This window comes from Orycteropus afer, unplaced genomic scaffold (genome assembly GCF_000298275.1).
Source record: "Orycteropus afer afer isolate SDZICR_OR568_19922 unplaced genomic scaffold, OryAfe1.0 scaffold00066, whole genome shotgun sequence".
Classification (NCBI taxonomy): domain Eukaryota; kingdom Metazoa; phylum Chordata; class Mammalia; order Tubulidentata; family Orycteropodidae; genus Orycteropus; species Orycteropus afer.
In genome coordinates this window covers 6,287,282-6,312,751 of record NW_006921653.1, presented here as the reverse complement: position 1 = coordinate 6,312,751, position 25,470 = coordinate 6,287,282, and the positions used below count along the sequence as shown (strand labels likewise).

General features: G+C 39.7%; 1 protein-coding gene across 1 annotated transcript in view; it reads right to left on the bottom strand.

Moving 5' to 3' along the window:
- The window catches only part of WWTR1 (WW domain containing transcription regulator 1), a 169,553-nt gene extending 144,407 nt beyond the window's left edge, over positions 1–25,146 (bottom strand). Inside the window, exon 1 of the mRNA XM_007940185.2 lies at positions 24,716–25,146. Coding sequence (XP_007938376.1) covers positions 24,716–25,146 — 431 coding nt within the window. The remainder of the gene's footprint in view (positions 1–24,715) is intronic.
- Positions 25,147–25,470: the final 324 nt, after the last annotated feature.

The window sequence follows — 25,470 nt, the reverse complement described above, 5'->3', positions numbered from 1 at the left end:
ATGAAAAAGCCCAAACCAAATTTGAAAATAAAGTTATCAATAATGTAATGTGGAAATAATTTGGAAATGGATGAGTACACTAGATTATCCCAGCAATTTTTCCTCTCCTGGTTCTTCACTATTCTCCTTGAGAAGTGAATTCCTAGAATATATAATGAAAATTATAATACAAAGAATACACTATATTCTAAAGTCAAACATGCTTTAATTTCAAATTACGTCCACTATGCTAAGGACAGTAGCAACATCTGGCACATAATGTATGTTCAGTAAATGTCTACTGACTTATTGCATATTGATTTATTATATAGATGATCTAAACAACAGAGAAACAAAAACAAATTATATTTCTTTTGACAAATATTAACTGAATCTCTACAATGTGTGCTAGATATCAGGCCTAGCACTGAAGAAGTATAAGATTTGGTTCTTGTCTTTAAGGAATTCACAGTTTAAAGAAAGAAAATAAAGAATAAGCACTCTTATTTAGGGCAAATAATCAAGGATTGGCTTTATTTCCAATATTCAATTTCAAGTCAAACTCATTCTACTACTACATTTAATTTAAAAGCATCCATTTCTGCCTCTGACCACCCAATAGCACTTTGATTGTTTCAAAAGTATGTTCAATATAAGTGTTGCTTTCAACAAATATTCCCTAATAAATATATGATTTCATTTTAATTGGATCCACAATCAACATTCATGAAAGCATCAGTCAAACAATGTATCACATTGGACAAATAAGCTGCAAAAGACCTCTTTAAAGTGTTAAAAAGCAAAAATGTCACCTTGAGGACTAAGGTGCACCTGATCCAAGTCAGGATATTTTCAATCGTATCATAAGCATATGAGAGCTGGACAATGAATAAGGAAGATAAGAATTGATGCATTTGAATTATGGTATTGGCAAAAAAAAAAAAAAAAACTGAACATACCATGGAATGCCAGAAGAACAAACAAATCTGTCTTGGAAGAAGTACAGCCAGGATGCTACTTAGAAACAAGGAGGGTGAGACTTTGTCTCACATACTTGGACATGTTATCAGCAGGGACCAGTCCTTGGATAAAGACGTCACGCTTGGTAGAGTAGAGGGTCAGTGAAAAAGAAGAAGACTCTCAGCAAGATAGACTGACACAGTGGTTGCAATCATCAGCTCAAACAGCGACAACTGTGAGGCTGGCACAGGACTGGGCAGTGTTTCATTCTGTTGCACACGGGGTCACTATGAGTTGAAAATGACTTGACAGCACCTAACAACAACAATAAGTATGTGCAAGGTACCAAAGATAATATTCCTTATTTGATATTCTAAGAGTTTACAAACAAGTTGTTGTTGTTGTTGTTTGCCATCGAGAGGAATGAAATAAACCCATTTATTTAACAACAATATTATTGTTGTTGTTGTTGTTGTTATTTGCCATCGAGTCGGCCCCGACTCATAGCGACCCCTCCTTGGGTTTCCGAGGCAGTATCATACGGAAGTAGATTGCCCCATCTTCCTTCTGAGGAGTGGCTGGTGGGTTTGAACCGCCAGCCTTCTGGTTAGCAGTCAAGTGCCTTAGGCACTATGCTACCAGAGCCAATGTATTAATGGGCAACTGAAAAAATTAATTGCTAAACTACCCCTGCAGATCATAATTACTAAGGAAATCTGGAGTAGAAAATCTCTTCCAGCTGGATGGTCCAATAAGGTATTAAGAGAGGAGATGGTGTTGGCTGAGTCTTAACAAACCAAAAGCAGAGATGGAGGACATTCCAGGCACTGAGAGAAATGATACACTACTCTTGATCACAAGTCCAGAGAGGAGCCACTGTGAATGAAATATGCGGGGGTCAAAAACATAAATGCTTAGGCTTGAGAGAGGAACATCTTGATCATTTATGGAGCTTCCTTCATGCCTGTTATATTAACATATTCAAAAAAAAATCACTCCACTGTTATATACACATCTGTCTTGAAATGAAGGTGACTGGACTGCAAAGGCATACAAGCCCCAGAACCAGACCCACTGCCATCTAATTAATTCTGACTCTTAACATCACTATATGACAGAGTAGAACTGCTCATAGGGTTTCCAAGACTATAATCTAAAAGAAAACAGACTGCCTCATCCTTCTCCCATGAAGAGGCTGGTGGGTTTGAACCGCCAACCTTTTGGTTAGCAGCTGAGTGCTTAATCCCTGTTGCCACCAGGGTTCCCTACAAGCCCCAAAGTAGAATATCTGTATTATTAAAGACTTCATATAAAGGCCAGTGACTAGCCTAATACTGGTCATGGACTTTGGATTTTTAAACAAATGTTAGAAATTATTTATTTTCTCCTTTTGTTTCTGTGTGCTTCCCTCATTCTCTTGGCCTGGTTCTCTTTAATTATTTTTATCTCTCCACCCTTCTCGGAATAAGTTTAAAAAAAAAAAAAAAAATGCCACAAGTCTGTACGTTTAAATTCAGCCCACATGACATTTCCTTCTCGTTTAATTGCTTCCATACAATTTATATCCGCTAGTCACGCTAGAACCGGGAGTACTAAACATGCCCTGTTACAAAGCAGCTCTTGTCCTATAATAACCCCCATAATCAAAGCTCAGGAATTATGGGTAAGGCCCAGCCGGCCGACAGGGCGAAACAAACAGGTTTTTAAATTCACCCAAAGCAGGCTTCGGGCAGGAAGCAAATCAAAGCCAGCCACTCACTCTGCCATCAGGCTTGAGAGCAAAAACACTGGAGCTACAGCTAGAACGACAGACCTCGGCTCTGTGCACCACCAGCAATCTGAAGTCAGACGCTGTTATCAAGCATCTTCAGGCCACGGCAAGCAGCCTTCACCCTTGCTTTCCATTGTCACTGCTTCCGAATCAGTCTGTTCAGAAATGTTCTAACGGTGATCTACAAAAGTCACTCTCTAAAATGTCTTTCAAATGAATAAACTGTTCTTCCTTGTTACTCTGAGTGGACAAAAGTTATTTCTTCTGTCTTTCTATAAACAACTAGGCAACATTTCTGGCCTCCTACTTTGGCAAAGGGCATCTATCAATCTATGAACATCTCAAAGTTTTATAAACCCTTACCTTTCTGGACTCGTGTTCAACTTAACCCCATTGTCTTCCCCCACCTCTCTCCAATTCACCTCCCCAAAAGCTTACCTGTGAAATTATAACTGCACCAGGGCACTGACATGACATCTAGGAGCTCCCTTATTCACAGAATACACTGTGCACACAGGTACTGTCTTCTTTCTTACAAAATCCCTCTACACCATTTCTGGTCCTCCCTACCACATTTAGAAAAATATCTCTCTACCAAGAATTTTTAAAAAGAATTTTTTTAATTAAAAATTTTAACTATCCTTTTAAAGATTATCCCTTTGCCTATTAATTTCATAAACTATTTTTTTTTCTTATGGATAAAAGATAGAACCAATAGTTTGGACCAGATAAGTATTCTAGTCTTAAAATGGACAGATGAAAACATTTTGCTTTTAGCTAATGAACTCTTTTTCACCTATTATATAAGGTTATTATAATAAAGAACAATTTCCACGCTATTACAAAAACACACTGTCATTTGAGGTTTATTTATCTTTTACTTGCTATATAAATGCATTTTTTAATTGTAGTAGCCTAGATCTAGAAATACTCCAAATCATAATTATTTTATATACCAAGTCCACTGGACAAATGAAATAAAATTTTACATTCTGGAAAGGAAACCTTGTATTTTAATGTAATTAGATATTATTCATTATGCAGTGCCCTTTTATCTTGTTCCACAACATAACTTTTTTGTTTTACTTCTGGCCGACTTTCCTCTCTGTGCAAAACAGACATTGTTTTAAAAAACCATTTGTCATAAGCGTCAGTAAATATGACCTTTCACTGTAGCAACAGCAACTCCACAGCATCAGTTTACACATCCATGCTAACTTGGAAAAGTTTATGATACTCTTTTTTTCAGCACCCCTCAAATGCAAACTCTAAACAGATATGTACCAGTCACCAAGATGTTTACCAGGCCTCAGAAGAGCCTTCCAAGAACCCTTAACACTTAACTTGTTCCTGACACTTTCCTTTAAGGTGATGATGACCAACACACTTTAAGGAACCAGACCGTGGGCCCTTTATCCACACACAAGGTAAGCTGAACATTTTAAGTGTATGTGTAACTAAGAAAACTGAGTCCTTTAATGGTTTTTAGTCAGTTAACTAGAGCTGCCCAATTACTAGGTTAAAGGAAAAGCACAGTGGCAAAACTTGACTCACTTCACTGTGACTAATAATTTTAAAAGATGGTGCTAGTCCATTCCTCACTCAATCACCTGCCAAAGCTGATGGCAAAAGCATCAGCAATTTTGAAGCTAACCTTTAAAAATCATTCCTTTAATGCTAACTCTCCAAATTGTCTTTAATGGCCCTACACTTTATTTCTGCTCCTACTGTTAAAAATGATGGTTAATAATCACCAACTACTCAATAGTTATTACAATATAACCATCAGCAGAACAGAATTTCAAACTCTCACGGACTGTAGACTTTCTGGAGCCAACGAGGTTGGATGAACCCCTGCAACTACTGTGCTGAGATAATCTTTAAACCTTCAACCAAAATTACCCCCTGAAGTCACTTTAAAATCAAACACTAGTTTAGCTTAACTACTAAAAAAGGTCTGCTTTGAGCATTATGCTCTTTGAACAACTAGCTCATTGGGATCAAACTGACAACAGCAGCTCAAAAGATTAGATAGGAACCTTAGGGGGCAGTGAGTGTATGTTAACGGTGGATGCACAAATGGAAAACGTAATCCATGTCACTCAATTACACATGTGAAACTGTTGAATTGGGGTATGTTTTGTGGCATATATTCTCAACAACAACAAAATAAGTAAAATTTAGCAACAGAAAAAAATGTAAGCAACAGACAAATACAAAGAACAATGGCTCCACTATGTCCCTTAAGGGTTACACAGCCTTTGCGTCCTCACTCAAGAACTCAGCTTTCCAAAGCCCACAGCACAGCCCTTGCCATCTTCTATTCAGAACATAGAAACACGACATCAATAAACTGAAGTTCAACTTTTCCCAGACCATGGGTAAGATAACTAAATTTTTTTAAACCCAAAAAAAAAGGGAATATTTAAAAATACACTTGGCTTCAATTTAACCTTTAAGTAGCAGATCCTTTCTCCATTCCTATCTTTCTTTCAAGTTTTTTTACAAAATAGATTTCTGGTTAGATTTATGTTAAAATGCACAAATAGGCAACTATAGACCGGGTGCTGTATCTCATAATTACATAAGATGAATCCATATTTGCCAAAAGTTCTACATGCATAGAGCTTATATTTCAAAGACTATATAAATAAAGACCCATAAAAGTCGGGACAAATGCACTTGAGAACACGTCTTCAGAAAACATAAGTAATTTTATAACTAGCACTGAAGTTTACTGCTTCTTTTATGATTCTCAGTCTCTCCTACTAAGTTCACAAATCCACACATAACCCAAACCTTAAAAAGCCTACCAGATGCTCCCAAATTCACAAAGTACAGCAGAATGGCCTTTTAACCACAATACAAGCTTTATCTACAAAAGGTCTCCAAAACTCAAACCAGTTTGATCTAAATCAAATACGCTTTATTTACCTTATACTGTAAAAGGATAAACTGGCCTCGGGCATTTACCTGCATTAATCTCAGATTCCCCTTTGCCAAGTATCAAAATCAGTTCAGGTAAAGGGAGAAACAAAGATGGGAAAGATAAACATTTATCTGAAACCACGGTTACATAATATACTGAGCCATAAATTTTTAACTGATACTCTCTGAACATAATCTGCTATTTTTACAGCTGTAATTTAGTATGATGCGTCCCAACACTAACAGTCTTGTGCACTACAAACCAAACTGTGACACAGAAGTTGCCATAGCTAGGATTGGAGACTGCAAGCAATAATCCTATCAATTAGAGTAGAATTTTCACCCAAGTCTTAGGACTTATCTCAATTTGTTATAAAACACTGATTTCAGATCTTGTTTTAATGCTATGTCAAAGTAAGCAAGGGTGTGGTCTTTCTATACAGCATAGTGACTGAACCGTTCTCCTTAGCAGGGAGACTGCAGATTCTATAGGAATTTGTGGGACTGTGTTCAAAAACTAGACTCTCTGTCCTGATACATACTACAACATGCATGAACTATGAAAAAGGCTGAGTGAACCAAGTCAATCACAAAAAGACATATGTTGTTTGATTTCGCTTACATGAAATTATAAGATTAGGCAAGATTATAGAGACCAAATGTACCAGTGGTTACCAGGGGTGGCAACGCAGAAAAAAGGGGAATCCATTGTTTAAGAAGTGAGTTGCTGTTTATGGTGATGGAGAATTTGGCAACAATTATGGGTGATAATTGTACCACGGGAGCTCTAGTAGCATAGTGCCTAAGGCACTGGACTGTTAACTAGAAGGCTGGTGGTTCAAACCCACCAGCCACTCCTCGGAAGGAAGGTTGGGCAATCTACTTCTGTAGTGATACCACCTCGAAAACTCAAGGAGGGGTCGCTATAAGTCGGGGCTGACTCGACAGCAAATAACATTGTACCACAGGATTAATGTAACTGCTATCACTAAATTTCAGACCTGAAAAAATGTTTTTTAAAAACACTTAGATTGTCTCAAAATACCCGAAAAACCTGTCAAGTCAAGTCAATTTCAACTCATAGTGACCCAGTAGGAAAGTAGAACTGCCCCATAGGGTTTCCAAGCCTATAAATGTTCCTGGAAGCAGACTGCCATGTCTTTCTTCCACAGAAACGGCTAGTGGGTTCAAACCATGATCTTTCAATTAGCAGGGAATGCTTAACCATTGCACCACCAGGACTTAGTCTGAAGATAGCATGATGATACTTATTAGTACCCCAGGGCCCTGCTCTTGCCCTACCCTGGTTAAGAAAGAACCCATAGTGGAAAAATCCATTCATGGCACATTTTTCAGTTCTCATCTTCCTTCCTTTCTTTCCTTCCTTCCTTCCTTTCCTTTCTGAAAAGCATACCGGAGTTAACCATTTCTCCTTGAAATGCTTTCTTTCCTAGGCTTCAATGTAACACACTTCCTGGCTTTCCTCCTACCTCTCTAGCTGCTCCTTCTCCATTTCCTTTTTTGGGGTCTACGAAGACCCTTTCTTCTCACTCTTTTCTATAACCTCTCTCTAAGAGATTTCATCCATACCCTGGATTTTAATATCCCCTTGTAATTTTTTTTTCTTTCCAATAACTCTGTTGGATATCTTAAAGTCAGTCTCAAACTCAACATGTCAAAAAATTAACTTGACCCCTTCCAACCTTCCACTGCCCCTTGTTACAATTAGAGGCAATAATGTATGACATTATGCAGCCAGCAACCTACAAGTCTACCATCTTTTCTCACTACCTTTATCCAGTCCATCACCAAATCTTATCAAATTCACCTCCCAGTATCCCTAAAATGATTTCACTATCTCTGTATGATTTTCCATCTTCCCTTTCCAGCATCACCAAGACAACTTTCCAGTGATTAAGTCACTCTTGCAAGCACCTTCACCCCAGAGTGGCAGCATATTCAAGTTACTGCTTGTGAATTGTGAAACAATTAAAATTTCTAGCCCTGGTTCTTTCCAGTGAAGTCACATGATGTCTGATTAGTTTAGCAGCACCAAGAACATCAACTCCCTGAAACTCAAAGCTAGGCTGCAGTCTCTGAACCATGATTACCCCAACAAAGCTTTCTATTCCAGACATCTCCATCAGATACAGCATCTAGCTTTCCAGAATTTAATCCATAACTTTATTCAGTCCTGAGGTCGTATGAGGCTCAACCAGAAACAGACCACCTGAATGGTGGTTCCTACAATCACAAAACGACCAATTGACGTAGTTTTCAAAATTCAAGTCATGTCTCCAAAAAACCAAACCAAACTCACTGCCATCAAGTTGATTTTGACTCATACATAGTGACCTCGGGTTTCGGAGGTGGTAAATCTTTAAATACATTGCCCCATCTTTCTTCCACGGAGCAGTTGGTGGGTGTGGACTGCTGAACTTCCGGTTAGCAGTCAAATGCCTTAGGCACTAGGCCACCAGAGCTCCTTAAGTCATGTCCAGGCATAATAATTCTCTGGAAAGCTACATAAGCAATTGTCTACTGCAGTTTCATCTGAAGAATAAAACTAGTGAGTAGATTGTGAGAGAGGACTTTTACTGTCCATTTTATATCCTTCAGCCCTGCTTCAGTTTTTTATAGATTATTTATTACTTTTGTAATAAATCCAGCTTTTTTGTAAATAACCCCCAAATTAAATCAAGTCAATAAAGAACAAAGTCTTTCATTTTGGTTATATTTATCATCTGTTTGCATTTTCTAGTTTTTAATGTGTTATCACAGTTGCTGCTTCAATCTTTGAACACCTAAGCCAAGAAATGTTTTAATGGACAAAGTGGTAGGCAAATATTCATTATCTAAATATATTCAAAAAAGTCACTACAAAGGAACATATATATATATATATATTTTTTTTAAACAGAATGTGGGCTTTACTTGTGGGCACTGAAATTTTAGTTTAACAAAATTTTCATATCACAAAATATTGTTTTTTTTTTTTTATTGTGATTGCATGAAAATTACAGAGCAAATTCACTTTCCATACAGCAGTTCACATACACTTTGTCTCATGACATTGACTACAATTTACCACAATGCAACAGCTCCCCTCCCACTTCCTCCCAATAGTTACCTCTTCCCTGTGTCCATCCCTCCATGCATTACTGCCCCAAGCTGTCTCCCTGTGCATAAACAGCCCTTCTTTCTCCCACGATTGTTCTCTCCAAGGAGTATATCTACCTCAGGTAAATGTTCAACTCATATACCTGTCTTTTGTTTGGCTGGAAGCCACAGGTGTGGGTTCAATTCCAGACCTGAAGGGCAGCTAGGGGCCATAGTCTCAGTGGTTCCACCAGGCTCTATCGGACCAGAAACCTGCCCCCCCTTTTTTTTTTCTGGATGATTTTGAGTTTTGTTCCACATTGTGCTCCCTCTCTATACAGGATCTCCTACATAGATTCCCCTCTAAGTGGTTGACAGTGGTAGCCGGGCATCATCTAGTTCTTCTGGTCTCATAGTCATATAGGCTGAGGATCGCATGGTGTACAGGTCTCTAGGACTGATTGTTTCCATGAATCTTTGGTTTTCTTCATTCTTCTTCGCTCTGGATGAGGAGAGACCCATCATGGCATCTAGATGGCAGCTTGCAAGCTTTTTAGATCCCAGTCACTACTCACCAAAGTAGGAGGTGGAACAATGTTTTGTGTAGTATGTTATGCCCATTGAGCTTGATGTCCCCTGTGGCTATGGTCCTGAGCCCACAGTTCAACTACTCGGTCCCTCTGGGTAGCTGGCTGTGATCAAGAAGTGACTACAACCTTGTCCCTTGTCAAGCCCTACTACACACTTGGGAATTCAGATCATACAAATAAATTTATAGGACCATTGTCTACCAACCCTATACATGGTCTTGGGTACACTCCCTGCTTCACAGACATACCTAATAGTTCAGCCTGTCCACCCATCTATCCACCTATATACCCATGTTTGCCTTCACTGACAACACAGTACTGTATTTGCAAAAGGGTTCATCTTTGTTGTCTGTACCTCCCATGTACCTCTTTATGACTTCCTCTTCCTCAATGCCACCATGTTGATCACTCACATTTGGTACATTGCCTTCTCTTCACCCAAATCAATACTTATCTCTACCTATCTAACAGTGTTCCCTCCTCTTCCCTCCCACCCCTGGTAACCAACTAAGAAAATTTCCTTCCATAGATAAACCTCTCCTTGACTTTTACAATAATGGATTAATATGATATTTGCCCTTCTGTGATTGACTTATTTCACTCAGCGTAATGTCCTCCAAGTTCATCCACGTTATGCGGTGTTTTGCAGATTCTACATTATTCTTTAGAGTTGCATAGTATTCTATTGTGTATATGTATCACAGTTTGGTTATCCATTCCTCAGTTGATGGACACCTAGGTTGTTTCCATCTTTTGGCTATTGTAAATAGTGCTGCAATGAACATGGGTGTGCATATGTCTATTCTTGTCATGGTTCTCACTTCTTTAGGATATATACCTAGTAATGGAATGGCTGGGTCAAATGGCATTTCTAATTACAAAGGAATATGTTTTTTAAATAAACAACCCAGAAGTGTCTTCTTCTTCATGGATCATGTTTTGATTCCTGAGTTTGTAGCTAGTAGTGCTTACAGGTAGATTAGTCACAAAAAAAATTTAAAAAAGACTAGAATATGGCTTTAAAGTGTTAAGAATCAATATGTGCCAACATATATTTTTAAAACAATGAGGTAGTGAAGAGGCCACAAAGACCAAGTATATTATGTATTTGGAAACAGATGGTATAGAACCTTTGTGCTATAGAATTTGTTTTTATATGGAGACTCATTCTTCAACCTCTTGTTAAGTTAATGAAAGTTAGGATTAATTGATAGATTGGTTGGCTGATGCATAAAAGACGATTGTAAGGATAGAGAGATTGATGGAAAAATAAAATGATAGGTTCAGAGATAGATAACAGATAGGCAGACAGATAGACTGGCTTGTGAGAAAAACACATAGTTCAGTGCTTTTCAAACTATCTGTGGTGAAGGACCAATATTTATTTTCGATCTGTCAAGACCAGTACGTAGTCCTCCTATGGACAGCTTGCAGGAAGGCTGTGCCATATTTAACTCACCAAACAATTTGAAACACCCACACCACCTGTGCAAAAAGACAATTCAGTGATCATGAGCTTGGATACCAAAGAAATGTCAGTTTTCTTCAAAAGTTTCTAAACACTTATTCTCTGTTTCCATAGTGATACCACCTCGGAAACCCAAAGAGGGGTCAATATGATTTGGATCTGACTAGATAGCAGTGTGTTTGGTTTTTGGTTTGGTATCTAGTTACTCATGGGCCAGTCCCATTTGCACACTGACATTAGTCCCCAGACCATACTTTAAGTAGTATTAAGATAGTTGATCAGGAGCTCTGGTAGCATAGTGCTTAAGGCACTTGACTGCTAGCCAGAAGGCTGGCGGTTCAAACCCACCAGCCACTCCTTGGAAGGAAGATGGGGCAATCTACTTCCGTACTGATACTGCCTCAGAAACCCAAGGAGGGGTCGCTATGAGTCGGGTCTGACTCGACGGCACATAACAACAACACCAACAAGATAGCTGATCAGCCATTTCACACGGGTATGCCATCCATTCCCATTGGTTGTGTGTCCATTCTACTGCTAAGTGCCTTTGACAGAAATATATATAAGTATAAAAAAAAAAAAAACCCAGTTGCCATCGAGTCAACTCCTACTCATGGAGACCTCATGCGTTTCAGAGTAGAACTGTGCTCTGCAGGGTTTTCAATGGCTGATTTTTCAGAGATGCATCACCACACCTTTCCCCTTAGGTGCTCTCCAAAGCCAAAAAACAAACTCACTGCCATTGAGTGGATTCTGACTCATAGCGACCCCATTGGGCTGCCCCATCTTTCTTCTGCAGAGTAGTTGGTGGGTTTGAACCAAGTATCTTTTAGTTAGCAGCCAAATGCCTTAATCACTATGCTCTAGGTGAACTCAAACCATGAACTTTTCAATTAGCAGCTGAGCATGTTAACCATTTGCACCACCCATAAGAACAACACGCAGATCAATAGCAGAGGATAGGTAAGCTAGATGAGAGGCACACTAGATAGGTAATACACTAGGTAAGAGCCAGACAGCAGATCTTTACGTAAAGAACATTTCTGGTTAAAGTGTTAACAATCATTTTCTCTAAATAGAGGACCCAGGGAGGATCAGAGGAATTTATTTTCGATTTTCTTGCTTCTGGTAGTGTTTGAACATATATTACTTTTATAAATAAAAAGAGAAGATCAGAAAAAATTTATATGTATATCAACAGAGGACTAGTTAAAAAAAAATGTACAGTACATCCATATAATGGAATACTATGTAGTCCTTAAAAAGATATGTGGCAAAGCAAATTTTTATGTACAAAACAGAAATTAACTCCAAATACATTAAGTAACAAAAGGAAGGTGAAGAAGAGTATGTACAGTACACAACCATTTATGTGAGGAAAAGAGGTCTTGGTGTTACATACATATAATTTATGTATATATGGATGTGCTTGTGCTCACATAAAGAGTTTCTTGAGAGAGGCAAAAAAAATTGTTAACAGTGGTACTCTGAGAATGTGGACCAGTGCGGAGGACTGGAGGAAGGTGAAAGGCTTCTCTCAGTTTATGCTTTTGTATTATTTGAATTTTGGGGTCATTTACATGTACTTATTACCTACTCAAAAACTTTTTTTTTTTTTTTTTTAATTAAAGGAAGTCATCCAAAAATATTAACTAAGCATCATGGCTTAGTCTGAAAAGGCTCTCAAGTAGACTTCACTAAGGGATTAGAAGCATGCCCCTGAGAGGGAGGCCACAAGCTTCCTTAGGGTATGGGGCCTAAGAAGGCTCGGTGCAATAACCATGGTTCCAGAATCTCAATTTTGTCTGTGTCCAGTTGATCAACTTCAGAGAAACGGAGACACTATCCACACACCCAAGGGACTATTCCGGGAACAAAGAGAACCACTAGCTGTTCATTTACAAGCAGAAATAGAAGATTCACTGGGTGTGGTTCTGAGTCACAGGTAGCCTGTTGAACCACTAACTAACTTGTAAAGCAAAGACCACCTTCCATTTTGTAACTGCACTTGCTAAATGTTAGACTTAAAAGTTAGACTTGATTAAACAGATAGACAAATGGATGAATAGTTATGAAAAGTTCTATCATTTCCAGAATCTTTCAAGTCAGTATAAAATGTTAGTTAGTTCCCTAAACACCTAGGAAGAGCTCAACATAAGGGACGATAGTGGGGTCTTAGGCACATTCAGATAAAGCTAAGATAATGGTATCTCAAAATTAAAGGGTGAGGAGGTTGACATTTACTATTGAAAGTGGTCTTCACTTTCCAAGTCAGTGGTTCAGCAGGCTACCTGGACTCAGGACCACTCCCAGTGAATCTTCTATTTCTGCTTGTAAATGAACAGCTAGCAGTTCTCTTTGTTCCCAGAATAGTCCCTTGGGTGTGTGGTTAGAGTCTCCGTATCTCTGAAGTTGACCAACTGGACACAGACAAAATTGAGATTCTGGAACCACAGTATATCAATCCTAGCTGAGAGTCCAAGCTTCAGTGTGACACATAATCATTTACCACCTAACACTTTTTAACCCAAGTCAAGCAAGGCACCTTCTGGGAAAACACATCCTCAAACAATATAGTATGGGGATTCAGACTCTTTAGAACAATCAACTAACTATATGAGATCATAAGAGCAGGCTTTGTCCAGGGTTAAAGCTCAGAAGACAGAAAGGGATAGAAAAAGGACAAATAGAAACGGTAAACACAGGGAGGAAGTGAGAAGAGTGTTGTTACATTGTGGGGATTGCTATGAATGTCACAAAACAAAATCTGTATGAATCGCTCAATGGAAAACCGGTTTCCTCTGTAAACTTTCACCCAAATCACAAAAGTTATTTACAAAACACAAGAAACAAACCCTACCTCTGTACCTTTCTCCCTATCTCCTTTTGCCTGGAAGGCTTCTCTCCCCACCTGCTCACATCCTTCCCATCTTCAAGACTCCAATACTGTCCAGCCACCTTCACAGAGAACACCTACCTTCATACATCTTCCTCTCAGAGCATTCAGCATCTGAAGCTACATTGTACATTTTCAGTAGGAGGGTCACAGGCATGATGGAATTATATTTTCAAGCATGGCAGATTCCTAGGAGGAATTCTAGTTTACAAGCTGTTGCTCCATCCCCACCCCTCCTTCTCAAGGCTGCACAATGCAATGGAAATGGCTACAGGATTCCTTCCTTCCTTTCTTCAAGAATTGTTTATCAAGTATCTACATGCGTCAGGCATTGTGCTCAGATTATACAGTAACAGGCAAAGCAAACATCGTTCTTGCCTTCATGAAAGTTACAGCGTAGGGAGAAAGAGAAATAATTAAACAGTAATATGGGAGTAGCACCAGAGTAGGGGAGATACAGGAGCTTTGGGAGAACATCACAGAAGCTTCTAGCCTACTGTTAGGGCTGTGAGTCAGGGAAATCTTCCTGCAGGAGGTGGCATCTAACCTGATGCCTGAAAGTTGCACAGGAGTTAAACAGGCAAAAGGCAGGGAAATAATGTTCCAAGTACAGGTAACAGCGTGTGCCAAGTTCCTGAGGCCAGAGGGAGCACAGCCAGCGGGAGAAACCAAAAGACATTCAGTACAGCTGCAAACTTCAGCTCTGTGACCATAACAGAAATGACTGACTTATGACACACCCCACAACTACTCCCAACACAACGCTCTGGGAGAGGCTGCTCCAGGTCCTGGCGCCACACAGGTCAGAACATGGCTGTTTAGTCTGGTTTTGTACTTGTTTTCTTTGTTTCCTCAGCTAGATTGTCAGCTGCTGAGACTGGGAAACTTGCTGTATGTTTCTGCCCTCACGGCACACGGCAAAGTTTAGCACACAGAGAAGCACAATGATTTTCAGTTATAATGCTGAAAAGGCTAAAGATATTCTAAGTGGCATGAAAGAAAGGCCCTGAGAGATCATTGCCCCCTTCACCATCTAAACCACACATTATAACAGTAATAAAATTTCAGCACTGCTTATTGTGCCTGGTACTATGCTAAGCAGTTTGCATACATTCCTTCATTTCACTTCATCCCCAAACAACACTAAACTAGTGCATGCTGTGTGTCTTTGCTAATTTAACATTTGCTATGCCTGATTTTAAGAAGGACTGGTAGTGCAGTGTTTAAAGCATTTGGCTACTAACCAAAAGGTCTGTGTTTCGAACCCACCAGCCACTCCACAGAAGAATGATGAGGCAGTCTGCTTCAGCAAAGATTTATAGCCTTGGGAATCCAATGGGCGTTGCTGAGTCGGAATCAGCTCAGTGGCAGCGAGTGAGTGATGCCTGGTTGCGATCATAAAGATGGCACCAGACCAGGCAACACTTTGTTCTATTATACTCTCACTGCCGTTGAGTCGGATTCGACTCATAGCGACCTATCCTTAGGTTTCCGAGGCAGTATCACTATGGAAGTAGATTGCCCAATCTTCCTTCTGAGGAGTGGCTGGTGGGCAGCCTTCTGGTTAGCAGTCATATGCCTGAGGCACTATGCTACCAGAGCTCCCTCATTCTATTATACTTAAACTAAATCAGAACTAACTCGACAGCAACTAACAACAGCAGCAAATGCCTGGTTGTACTACTGACAGGATGGGACATTAAATAAAAGCTAGAAGTCCAGGGAAAAGAGTAGACAAAGAATAAATTGAAGGAAATCCATATGACCTAAGATTTGCCACAAGCCTACATTTTATCCTGAAGTGGCTTTTATGGGAAATTCTTCATTAAGATTTTAGCAATGACTGTGTTCAGTTCATTTCTAAAGAAAAAACCAAAAGCAAGAAAAACACAAGCAGCTCCCAAAGAGCATCTCTTTAGTAACATAAGTTTCAGACTTCAGACACCAAAGACTATGAGACTCCCCCGTATCCCACTACAGCTATTCAAATCTACCACACACAGATCTTAGCTTGCCTCTGCAACTTTTCTTTCTTCTTTTATGTCTTTTTTCTTTCCTTCCTTCTTTTTTTTTTTTAATATTTAAGATGTACAATGAGATGTAAAGAAAATTGCAACAAATATCCACACTTGTACCATCAGCTTAAGAAATGAAACAAGGCAAAATAGTTGAAGACCCCATAGTGATTAGTCAAATCCGATCATACCACTTCTCTTCCCACAGCTCAAGAATCAAGTTCCAAATTCCTAGCAAGGCTCTCTATTATTTCAATCTTATCTACTTCTTTGCTTTATTTCCCTCATTTTCCGATGCCCACCCGGTACCCTAGCCACACATTCAGCCACGGACTCTCAGATACCTGAAGGCTCCTCTACCTGAAACACCCTACTTCCTTCCTTCCCATCCCCAGCCTCAGTGTGGCCTTGCCTCCAGGATCCTACAGCCTCTGTATACACACTACCACAACTCCTGACTCCTGGGCTTTTTATAACTCTATTTCCTCTGATTTAAAAAGAAATACATGTTTATTGTAGGACAGTTAGAACACAGAAAGGTAGAAAGTAGACAATAAAAATCATTCATAAACCCAGGGATGACCATTGTAAACATTTTGGCATGAATCCTTCTATCAGATGCACACATAATTTGTTTTAATAAAATCAGGATTATGATACTATCACACTGTACTGTAATTGTTGGTTTTCTTATCTGTATCCTACTTATCTGATATTTAAGGCCATTTTTTTTTTAACCTCTACATTCTTAGTAACTTGCACATGGTAAGCATCAGTAATTGACATTAAATGAATCAAGGAATACAAATGAAATTGCAAAGCATATGCACAAACCACATGGAAAATTAAAAACTGTAAGTTGCTTCAAACATGCAACCATCATATCATAGTGAAGGTCACAAAAAGTTCTCCTGAAGTGTGATCTGTACAACATTCCTATGTGGATGCTAGGAGGTGATAGTTTTTCTAGAAAGGGACTTTAGAGTCTTTTATGTGCATCAGGAATCTCCAAGAAGGATTGAACACACAATATATGCCAAACCTGTTAGTCCAGGAACACTTAATTCACAAGTCATCTCAATGAACAAGGATCCAGAGAGAATACTCTTTGGGAAACACTGCTCTACCAGTATTTCAAGGCACTGAAACATTCACAGTGCCTCACAGACCAGCAGAGAGGCCATCCCCTTAATCAATTGCCCTTTCATAAGCTAATTACTTCTACTATGGGTCTTGGGGGAGGAGGGCCTCTGGTGGCGTAGTACGTAAGGCATTTGACTGCTAACCAGAAGGCTGGCAGTTCAAATCCACCAGCCACTCCTCAGAAAGAAGACTGGGCAATCTACTTCCATAGAGATACTGCCTCAGAAACCCAAGGACAGGTGGCTATGAGTTGGAAACGATTCAATGGCAGTGGTTTGGGTGTTTGTTTTTTTTTTTATAAGTCTTCTAGAAACCAAAAAAAAAAAACCTCACAGCTATTGAGTCGATTCCGACTCCTAGCGCCCCCCTTTGGGTTTCCGAGGCCGTAAACCTCGACAGAAGTAGATTGCCCAGTCTTCGTTCTAAGGATCTACCCCTGCACTGGTAGATTCCTTTACTTCGCATCACTGTCTCTTGTGGTTAGATATTTGAGGGAGGAGGAACAGGAGGAGCTACCATCTAAGGCTGTAATTCTTCCAAGTCTTTACACAATTGCCCAACAGAGATGCACTGTTGCCTCAAACATTTATTACCACAATTTGTTTTTATCAATCTCTGCAATTATAAAGGCAATGAGAAGTAACTGAGCTCTTTTTCCTCTTAAAACACTTTGTTATTATCATCTAATTAACTCTCTTCTCAAATCCTCAGCAATATACCCAATCCTGACATTAACTGGGTATGTTGGGTGACTCAGCCACTGCCCTCCCTATTCATTATGAAATGATGTGAATTTCTGCTTATTAGTGGTCAAAATCTTGATGAGGATAAACTAGAAAGAGGTACTGTGGATACATTATCCATTTCTGCTGGTTTGGTTTTTTTTGTTTTTTTTTTTCATTATCTCCATCTCTCCAGCAATGGGAGCTCCCAATTGGATCACAGAGACTGAGCTCTGAAACAAACCCTAATGTTCCATCCATCATTCCTGAGTTATCAGGTCACCAAGGATACCTAATTATAGGGCCTAATTGTTGGCATAAGTGGCATGAGGCATCATGGCATAAGGGCAGGCGTACAGGTTCTGGAGTCATATAATCTTAATCCCATCTCTGCCATTCACCTGTTATGTGACCCTGGGCCATTTACTTAATCACATTAAGCCTATTTCCTCAACAGTAAAATGGGATAATAATATGTACCTGTTCACAGGGTCACTGTGAGGGTTAAAAGAAAGAATATATATGAAAACACCTGCTGTTGTTATGTGCTGTCGAGTCAGACTCGACTCATAGCGATCCCTCCTTGGGTTTCTGAGGCAGTATAACTATGAAAGTAGATTGCCCAACCTTCCTTCCGAGGAGTGGCTGGTGGGTTTGAACCACCAGCCTTCTGGTGAGCAGTCAAGTGCCCTGGGTACTAAGCTACCAGAGATTCCATGAAAACACCTAGGGTTATAAAAAGAGTTTCCATACACATGTGTCGAGAGCACGCCCCACAAATGGGTTCTGGCCATGCCTCTCCCCCCTGGGCAGCACTGGCCCTGCTTTCTGAATTGTCTAGCTTAGAGCAGCTATTAGCAAATGTCAGTTACATTCCCTACTCATCTCTCTCCACCATCACCTCATCTCAAATACAAAAACAACCCATCTAGCAGCTATAAGCCAGATTCTGAAAGATAAAAAGTAGACTCTCCATAGAAGGGTTTAGGTATCCTCCGCTCAATTCTCTTAAGTGAAAGGGAATCCCATGGTAAACATTCCTGTATAGGTTTTTTTAAAATAGAAATATTTATTTTATTGTCAAATTTTTTAAACTGGCTTTCAACTCCAGATCCAAGTTGTAGTTCTCAGCCATGGAGTTGGAATCATTTTAGCTGACTGCCAAGGTTTCTGCATCTGATTTTGGCCACGTAGACAGTGTGTACACTGGGAGAGAGGGAAGGAGATGCAAGAATCAACTCGTACTGAAAGTCTACTATGTGCCAGACACTTCACATATGTTACTGCTGTTAGCTGCCATTGAGTTGGCTTCTGACTCGTGGACTCCAAGCACAACGAGATCAGACTGTTGCGATCTACAGTGTTTTAATTGGCTAACTAAATTATTATTTTTTGTAAAAATAAGTCATCAGGCCTTTCTGCCTAGTTTGTTTTTGTCTGGAAGCTCAGCTGAAATCTATTCAGCATCATAGCAACATGCACGCCTCCACCAGCAGATGGGTGGTAGCCGAGTTCAAGGTGCATTGGTTGAAAATCAAACCTAGATCCCCCTCTTGAGAAGCAAGAATTCTATCACTGAACTACCATTGCTCCCTTACATTTGTTACCTAATCCTTCACTCTCACTTAATCTCTCAACACATTGTAAAACAAGTATTACTACTCTCATTTTACAGATAAGGAAACTGAGGCAACAGGCAGTATTTTGTGAATGACAAAAGACCCTTTATGAAAATTCCTACATTACATTGGCATCCAAAGCTAAACAGAAAAAAACAAGTCAGAGTTCATTTCTTTTTCAAGGATATAAATTTAGAACAAGCTTTAAAATAAGTATTTTTCAGACAGAAAAGGATTTGAAAAGTTGACCTCCCACAAATCCTCTTAAGAAGTTACTCAAGGATACATTCTAGCAAAATGCAGGCATCAGCCAAAAAATATGGAAAAAGAAATAGTGTGCATGGCCACAGAGAAAAGCACAGAGCAGTTATAAGATGACAGCTCTGTTGCTGGCACATAGAGCCATCAATCCAAAATGACACAGAAAATGAAGAAATCAGGGAGTGAGGGATTAGGTGAAGACTTGATAGACTACATGATATTGAAAGCCTAGAAACTTCTGAGGTCATAAGAAAGGTAAATAATACATAAAGACATATCAATTAGGAATACAAATTAGGAAAAAAGGGTTTAATAAAGTCATGGTCCAGGGAAATACTGGGGAAGTGGGAACAGTGGTGTTACATTGTGGGGATTGCAATCAATAACAAAAAACAAAATGTGTATGAATTGCTGAATGGAAAACCAATTTGCTCTGTACAATATCACTCAAATCATAATAAAAATTTTTTTTAAAAAATGAAAGTAAGTTATGGTCCAAATAAAAAGAAATTAGAAGGTGATATGAATTTAATTTAAACAACTGATGAAGAGTCAGTAAAAGAGACTCCATTTGACTTTGGCACTGACTAGATCTCCCTTCGACTGGCTCAGGAGTCCTCGCACTGGACCCAATATGCAAGTGTAAAATCCAATTCTAGCACAGAGTATCCTATTTACAGCTATAATAATATAAATGCTGCCTTCAGATTTTCAACTTTAAGAATCATTTTTGAATAAAAAGGTCTGTAGTAGTTAAGTTTGTGTGTCAACTTGGCTGGGCCTGGTTTTGAGTGGCTGGGCAGCTGGAGGTAATATTCCCCGTGATGAGACTGGTAATCGACTCTATGGTGGAATCTATTGGAGTAGCTGAGTAGCTGCCTTAAGCTTTTTTTTTAGAAAAAGCTTTGAGGAAGTTCTCTAGCTTTTGGCCCACTGAATCCTGCATTTGGCCAAGTTTTCATCAAAATGAACTGCCATGTTGTCTGCCGATCTTGGGACTGTTAACAGACTTGAATTAGTGCCCTGACATGTGGTTTGATAAGTATGGAACTGTGCCATCTTACTCGTCACCCTTGGGCTGGTTAGCCTCAGCAGCCAGTAGCTGCCTGAGTAAAGAGATGTCTCCAGCTCCAGTGGGTCAGGAGCAAGAGGCAGAGCTCAAGCCTGAGGTGAAGGGGCTTTCACTCAGCCCCCAGAGCTGGCACTCTGAACTCAGACTTCTAGCCTCCTAAACTGTAAGAGAATGAACCTGTTTGTTAAGCCATCCAATTTGTGGTATTTCTGTTAGAACAGCACTGTTGTTGTTGTTATGTGCCGTCGAGTCAGCCCCGACTCATAGCGACCCCTCCTTGGGTTTCCAAGGCAGTATCTAGAGGTTACCAATACAAGGCCTTTTAGGCCACACACAGATATAAGTTATGAATACAAGGCTTCAGTAATGTTAAGGTATCACTGATGAAAAGTAAGCTGCAGAAATGGTAGCAACCTTGACTTAGAAAATGGGGAGTCAAAAGTTGCAAAAGTTTACAAAAAAAGAATCAAAGTGATCCAATAAATAAAAATAATAAAAATATCAAACTTGGAAAAGAAAGAAGAAAAGTCATTTAAGGAGCTAGATTCTGACTTTCCTATCTGGAATTAAAAGTTTATAAATCAAAAAAAAAAAAAAAAAAAAATTATATGAGACCAAAAGGTCAACAATTACTCTAAGGCAAAGATGAGAAGATAAGAAGGCAGAGAAACTAGAGCACTGGAAAGAAACAACCAGAACATAATTAAGGAGAATGTTGACACACTGTGAAAAATGTAACAAATGTCACTGAACAATTTGTATAGATATTGTCACATGGGAACCTAATTTGCTGTGTAAAGTTTCACCAAAAACACAATAAAGTAGTACTTTAAAAAAGAGTAGCAAAAACATATTACTTAGGGTTAAGGAAGTAACAAGCTGAAAATTAAATATAAAAACAGATAAAAAATAAAAGTTCCCTCTGAGCAGAGGTGGTGAAGGAAACCATTGTTTTTCAACAAAAGTCCTTCTGTATTATTTAATTTGTTACCAAGTACATAGATCACTTTCACAAAACTAATTCTGTACCACATATTTCAGGAAAGGCAATACACTAAAATTAATACTAAAAATGGGGAGTGATTGGCAAATGTTATAGTTGGAATTGTAGTTAAGAATGGAATTTTTTTTTTCTTTATAGAATTGTTATTCAAAAGAACGTTTTCTACCAAAATGTTTGTAGGAAAAAGTAAAAAGGGAAAAGAGCATCTTCACAACTCTGGTGAAGCCAGCTCATTTTCTGTGTAATTCTCTATTTTCCAGTTTATATTATATTATATCAAAGTATATTCCACTTATAATCAGAAATTTAAAACAAAAATTTAATGTGATCACCATTCTAAAACAGTGTGTTGTCCAGAGTCCAACACTTACACATCCCCAGCCTGATTCATGAGCTTTAGGGGACAGCAAGAATAAAGCAGCAGTTTTTAGAGGTCACATGTTAACAATGGAACCAGTGGAAGCATTTTGTTGTTACCTGTTACCATAAAGGAACGCCTGAACATTATAAAAGTTGTGAGTACTCAGGAAAGGTGCCCTTTATATAGTACCAGAAAGTGATTACATCATATACCTAGGAACAATTTTACCTGGGAAAATAGCAAAAAGCTTTTTAAAACTTCTTAAATGTTCAGGCTTTGTTTCCCACAAAGCTCACTGTAAACTAGAGAGGTAACATGGAGAGGAATATGTAAGTAGGGAGCAAAAGATCAGAGATCCAGTCAAGGGTTCACCATTATATTAACCACCATGACTTTCTCAAAGTAACACTATCACCCTTCCCTGGCCTCAGTTTTCTAGGGTGGGGGAAAAAAAAATGACCCTTGTCGAGTCTAAAATCTTTTATTTCTGACTTTAAAAGCCCTCAACTCCTGGGACAGTCAAGAATAGGATTCACTGTCATTTCACAGATGACACAGCAAAAGCAAAGGGTAGATTTCATGAAAATTAACTCAGGGTCAGTTGCTACCACTTTCCAAGCTTCTACTTATCCATCAAACTACATTGCCTTTTAAGGTTGTGTAACAAAGTGCGACACAAAATGTTTACCTTATTCCAACTTTAAACAAAAGTAAAAGAAATCAGAGAACTTTTGGCAGATTGTTTATCCTGAAAGACAATAGTCATGATGACTTACTTTCTTAATTCTCTTAGCCACTTGGCCAAAAATTTCCAGGGACAGTATCAGATGAGACTAGCCTACTACTCACATGTTTTTCATATCATATTCATTCACTATCCAAACTCAAATGAAGATGCACTCTGGGGTTGGGGAAATGGTTGTGGCTAGCTAAATGGATCACAGCAACTAGCTTTAAACCCAAGACTAACTTCCATTTTTGTCCTAATTTCACTTAGTTCTGAGCTACTCCAATCGTTCAAAACCCATGAATAAATGGAATTTTTTGTTTGCTGTTTATGTTTTATTTTTTCCTAGCTTCACTCTGATACTTAGCAAGCTCAGCTCTTATTTCGTATTTTTAAAGATCATAGTAACTATGCTGATCATATACCTTATAATACACCATGTGTTTGTGTCTATGAGTGTGTTGTGTTTGTATGTATTCATAAACACAGTTAAAAAGCACTTGGGACCAAAAACAGCCCTCCCAAATTACTGAATATTATTGGTTTATTTCCTTCAATTCCATTATTGATTACCAAGCTCATTTTTTGTAGAAGTCACAATGAACTATTCAAAACTTCATGTATCTAAGTAAACTTAAAACATAACAACACTGTCATCACATTTATGAAATATCACGTTATCAAAGTCACATACTTGACCTCCACCAACCATTTAGAAGTTAAAGCACAAGAGTACACGTCCAAACTACTGCTCAATAACCCACAGAACACCAGTTGGGGAATAAAATGACTGCTGTGTCTGTTTCAGGACAAGTGCTTCTCAGCAACGCACCAACCCCAGAAATAAAATAAAGAACTCCTCTTTGCACAAGATGTCAACAGCTTTGGGACAGCAAAGGAATAAGAACTGGTCACCAGTATGAGTCAAAGACTTGGCTGTAATCTCATCCATCACTGTTTTCGTTATTAGGGCCATCTCATAGCAATCAAATTATAAATTACTAGTGTCAAAGAAAGGTTCAATTATATTTCTTAATAGTACACAACTTATCACAACTTTTGAATTAAGCTACCTCGCGGAAAAAAACAATAGGCTTTATGAGGAACTCTAAGTTCTTAGACAAGGAGTGTCCCATCTTGGCAGGGAATGCCAGTGTAGGTAATCCTGAACTAAGCAGTACAGCTGGCACAACTTCCATTCTAAGCCTTTGAGTGTCTGACCCTCTACGACCTCACTGGTTACATTTCAAGTTCCAACTTCAAGTTTTTCCTTAGGAATGTTATTATCTTAAAGTACCACAACTGAAACAATCTCCTCTAGTGTTTATGAATCTATTTTCTTACACTGTACAGTTTAATTCTAATCTAATATAAAATTCACTACACCGAAAAACAATGTTAACTTTAGAATGTGACAAAGCAGGCACCCTGATTGATAATATTTTAGGCTACCAAGTGCACAATATTAAAACTCCTGACCTGATTTCCACACAACTGATTCGTCCAGCCCACAACTACTTAATATGGCAGTCGTTAATTACTTCAGTGTGCTGTGTGGTCATTACATCACCCAGCTGGGAGCGGTAAGGCCTACTAGGTACAGTTCAGTTTTCCAGCTTTCTCTTCCAAGTGTCGACCACGACCACCTACACTGAAAAGAATCTCTCTCCTCCCCAAGTCTGGGGCCTGTTCTCTTATTTATATTGGTGTCACATGCTAATGGACCTGGCTCTGGGGTATCTGACTTCAGGTAAGACAGTAGGCCTCAGCCCAGGAGTTTGTTTTATTCTCCAAATTGAGGAACCAAGTCACCTATGAGTATCATATGAATCCCCCAAAACAATTTTTTTCCTACCTCTGGCAGTTTCCAAGTCCCGAATCTTTTGAATCTTTCGGGACGCGGGACGAAGCTCACTAGAGGAGACTGCCCTGCTTCTGATCCCTTACAATCCCAGCACCCAGTGATTCAATCTCTATTTCCAGTTTTCCAGATCTTTGGGAAGGAATCCTGGAAGGACATGCACTTTCACGCACTCACACACACAAGCGTGCACCCTGGGCTATCTTGACTCTGTGCCCCCAAGCTAGGCAGCAGACTTACTTGAGGAAGTACCTCTGGCCAGTGGCCGTGAAGGTCATCTCCCAGCCAGGGGGCAGCGGCAGCTCGTCGGTCACGTCGTAGGACTGCTGACGGAGGTGCGCGTGCTGCTGCGCTGGGCTGCGTGTGGCGCCCGCACCCGTGCCCAGCTGCAGGGACGCGGGCGATGAGTGAGAACGGACATGCTGGGCACCACCAGCCAGTCGGGGTCCTGAGTGGCCGCCCGACGAGTCGGTGCTGGACTGGCGCGAGTGCGAGCCCGAGTCAGGCTCCTTGAAGAACGACTCGGGCAGGATCTTCTCCCGCCACGAGCTGGGCTTGGGGTTCCTAACAGAGTTGAAGAGGGCTTCGAGGTCCGTGTCGAGGTCCTGCGTGACGTGGATCACTTGTTGCCCAGGCGGCGGGAGCGGAGGGGGCCCGGAGACCGGATTCATCTTCTGCAAGCAAGAAGGAATGTCAGATCAGTCTCTCATTTAAAGTCGGGGAAGGGGAGAAGAATAGAAAAGAAAAAGAGGAGACAGATAGGTGTCCGCCTCGGGATCCCAGACACTCAGCAATAATACCAGTCGGAGGGGGGGAGGGGTCCCTCCTTGCCTGGAGAATTATGCAACTTTCTAGAAGCAAAAAAGTTCTCGGAGGAGAAGAGGAGGAAGAGGGTGGGGGAGGGGAGTGGTAACTGCATGCAGGACGTTGCGGGAACTGCTAGTGGCAAAGGAAAAGTCGCAGCTTTCTAGGACCCGCAGACTCCCACAGAACTC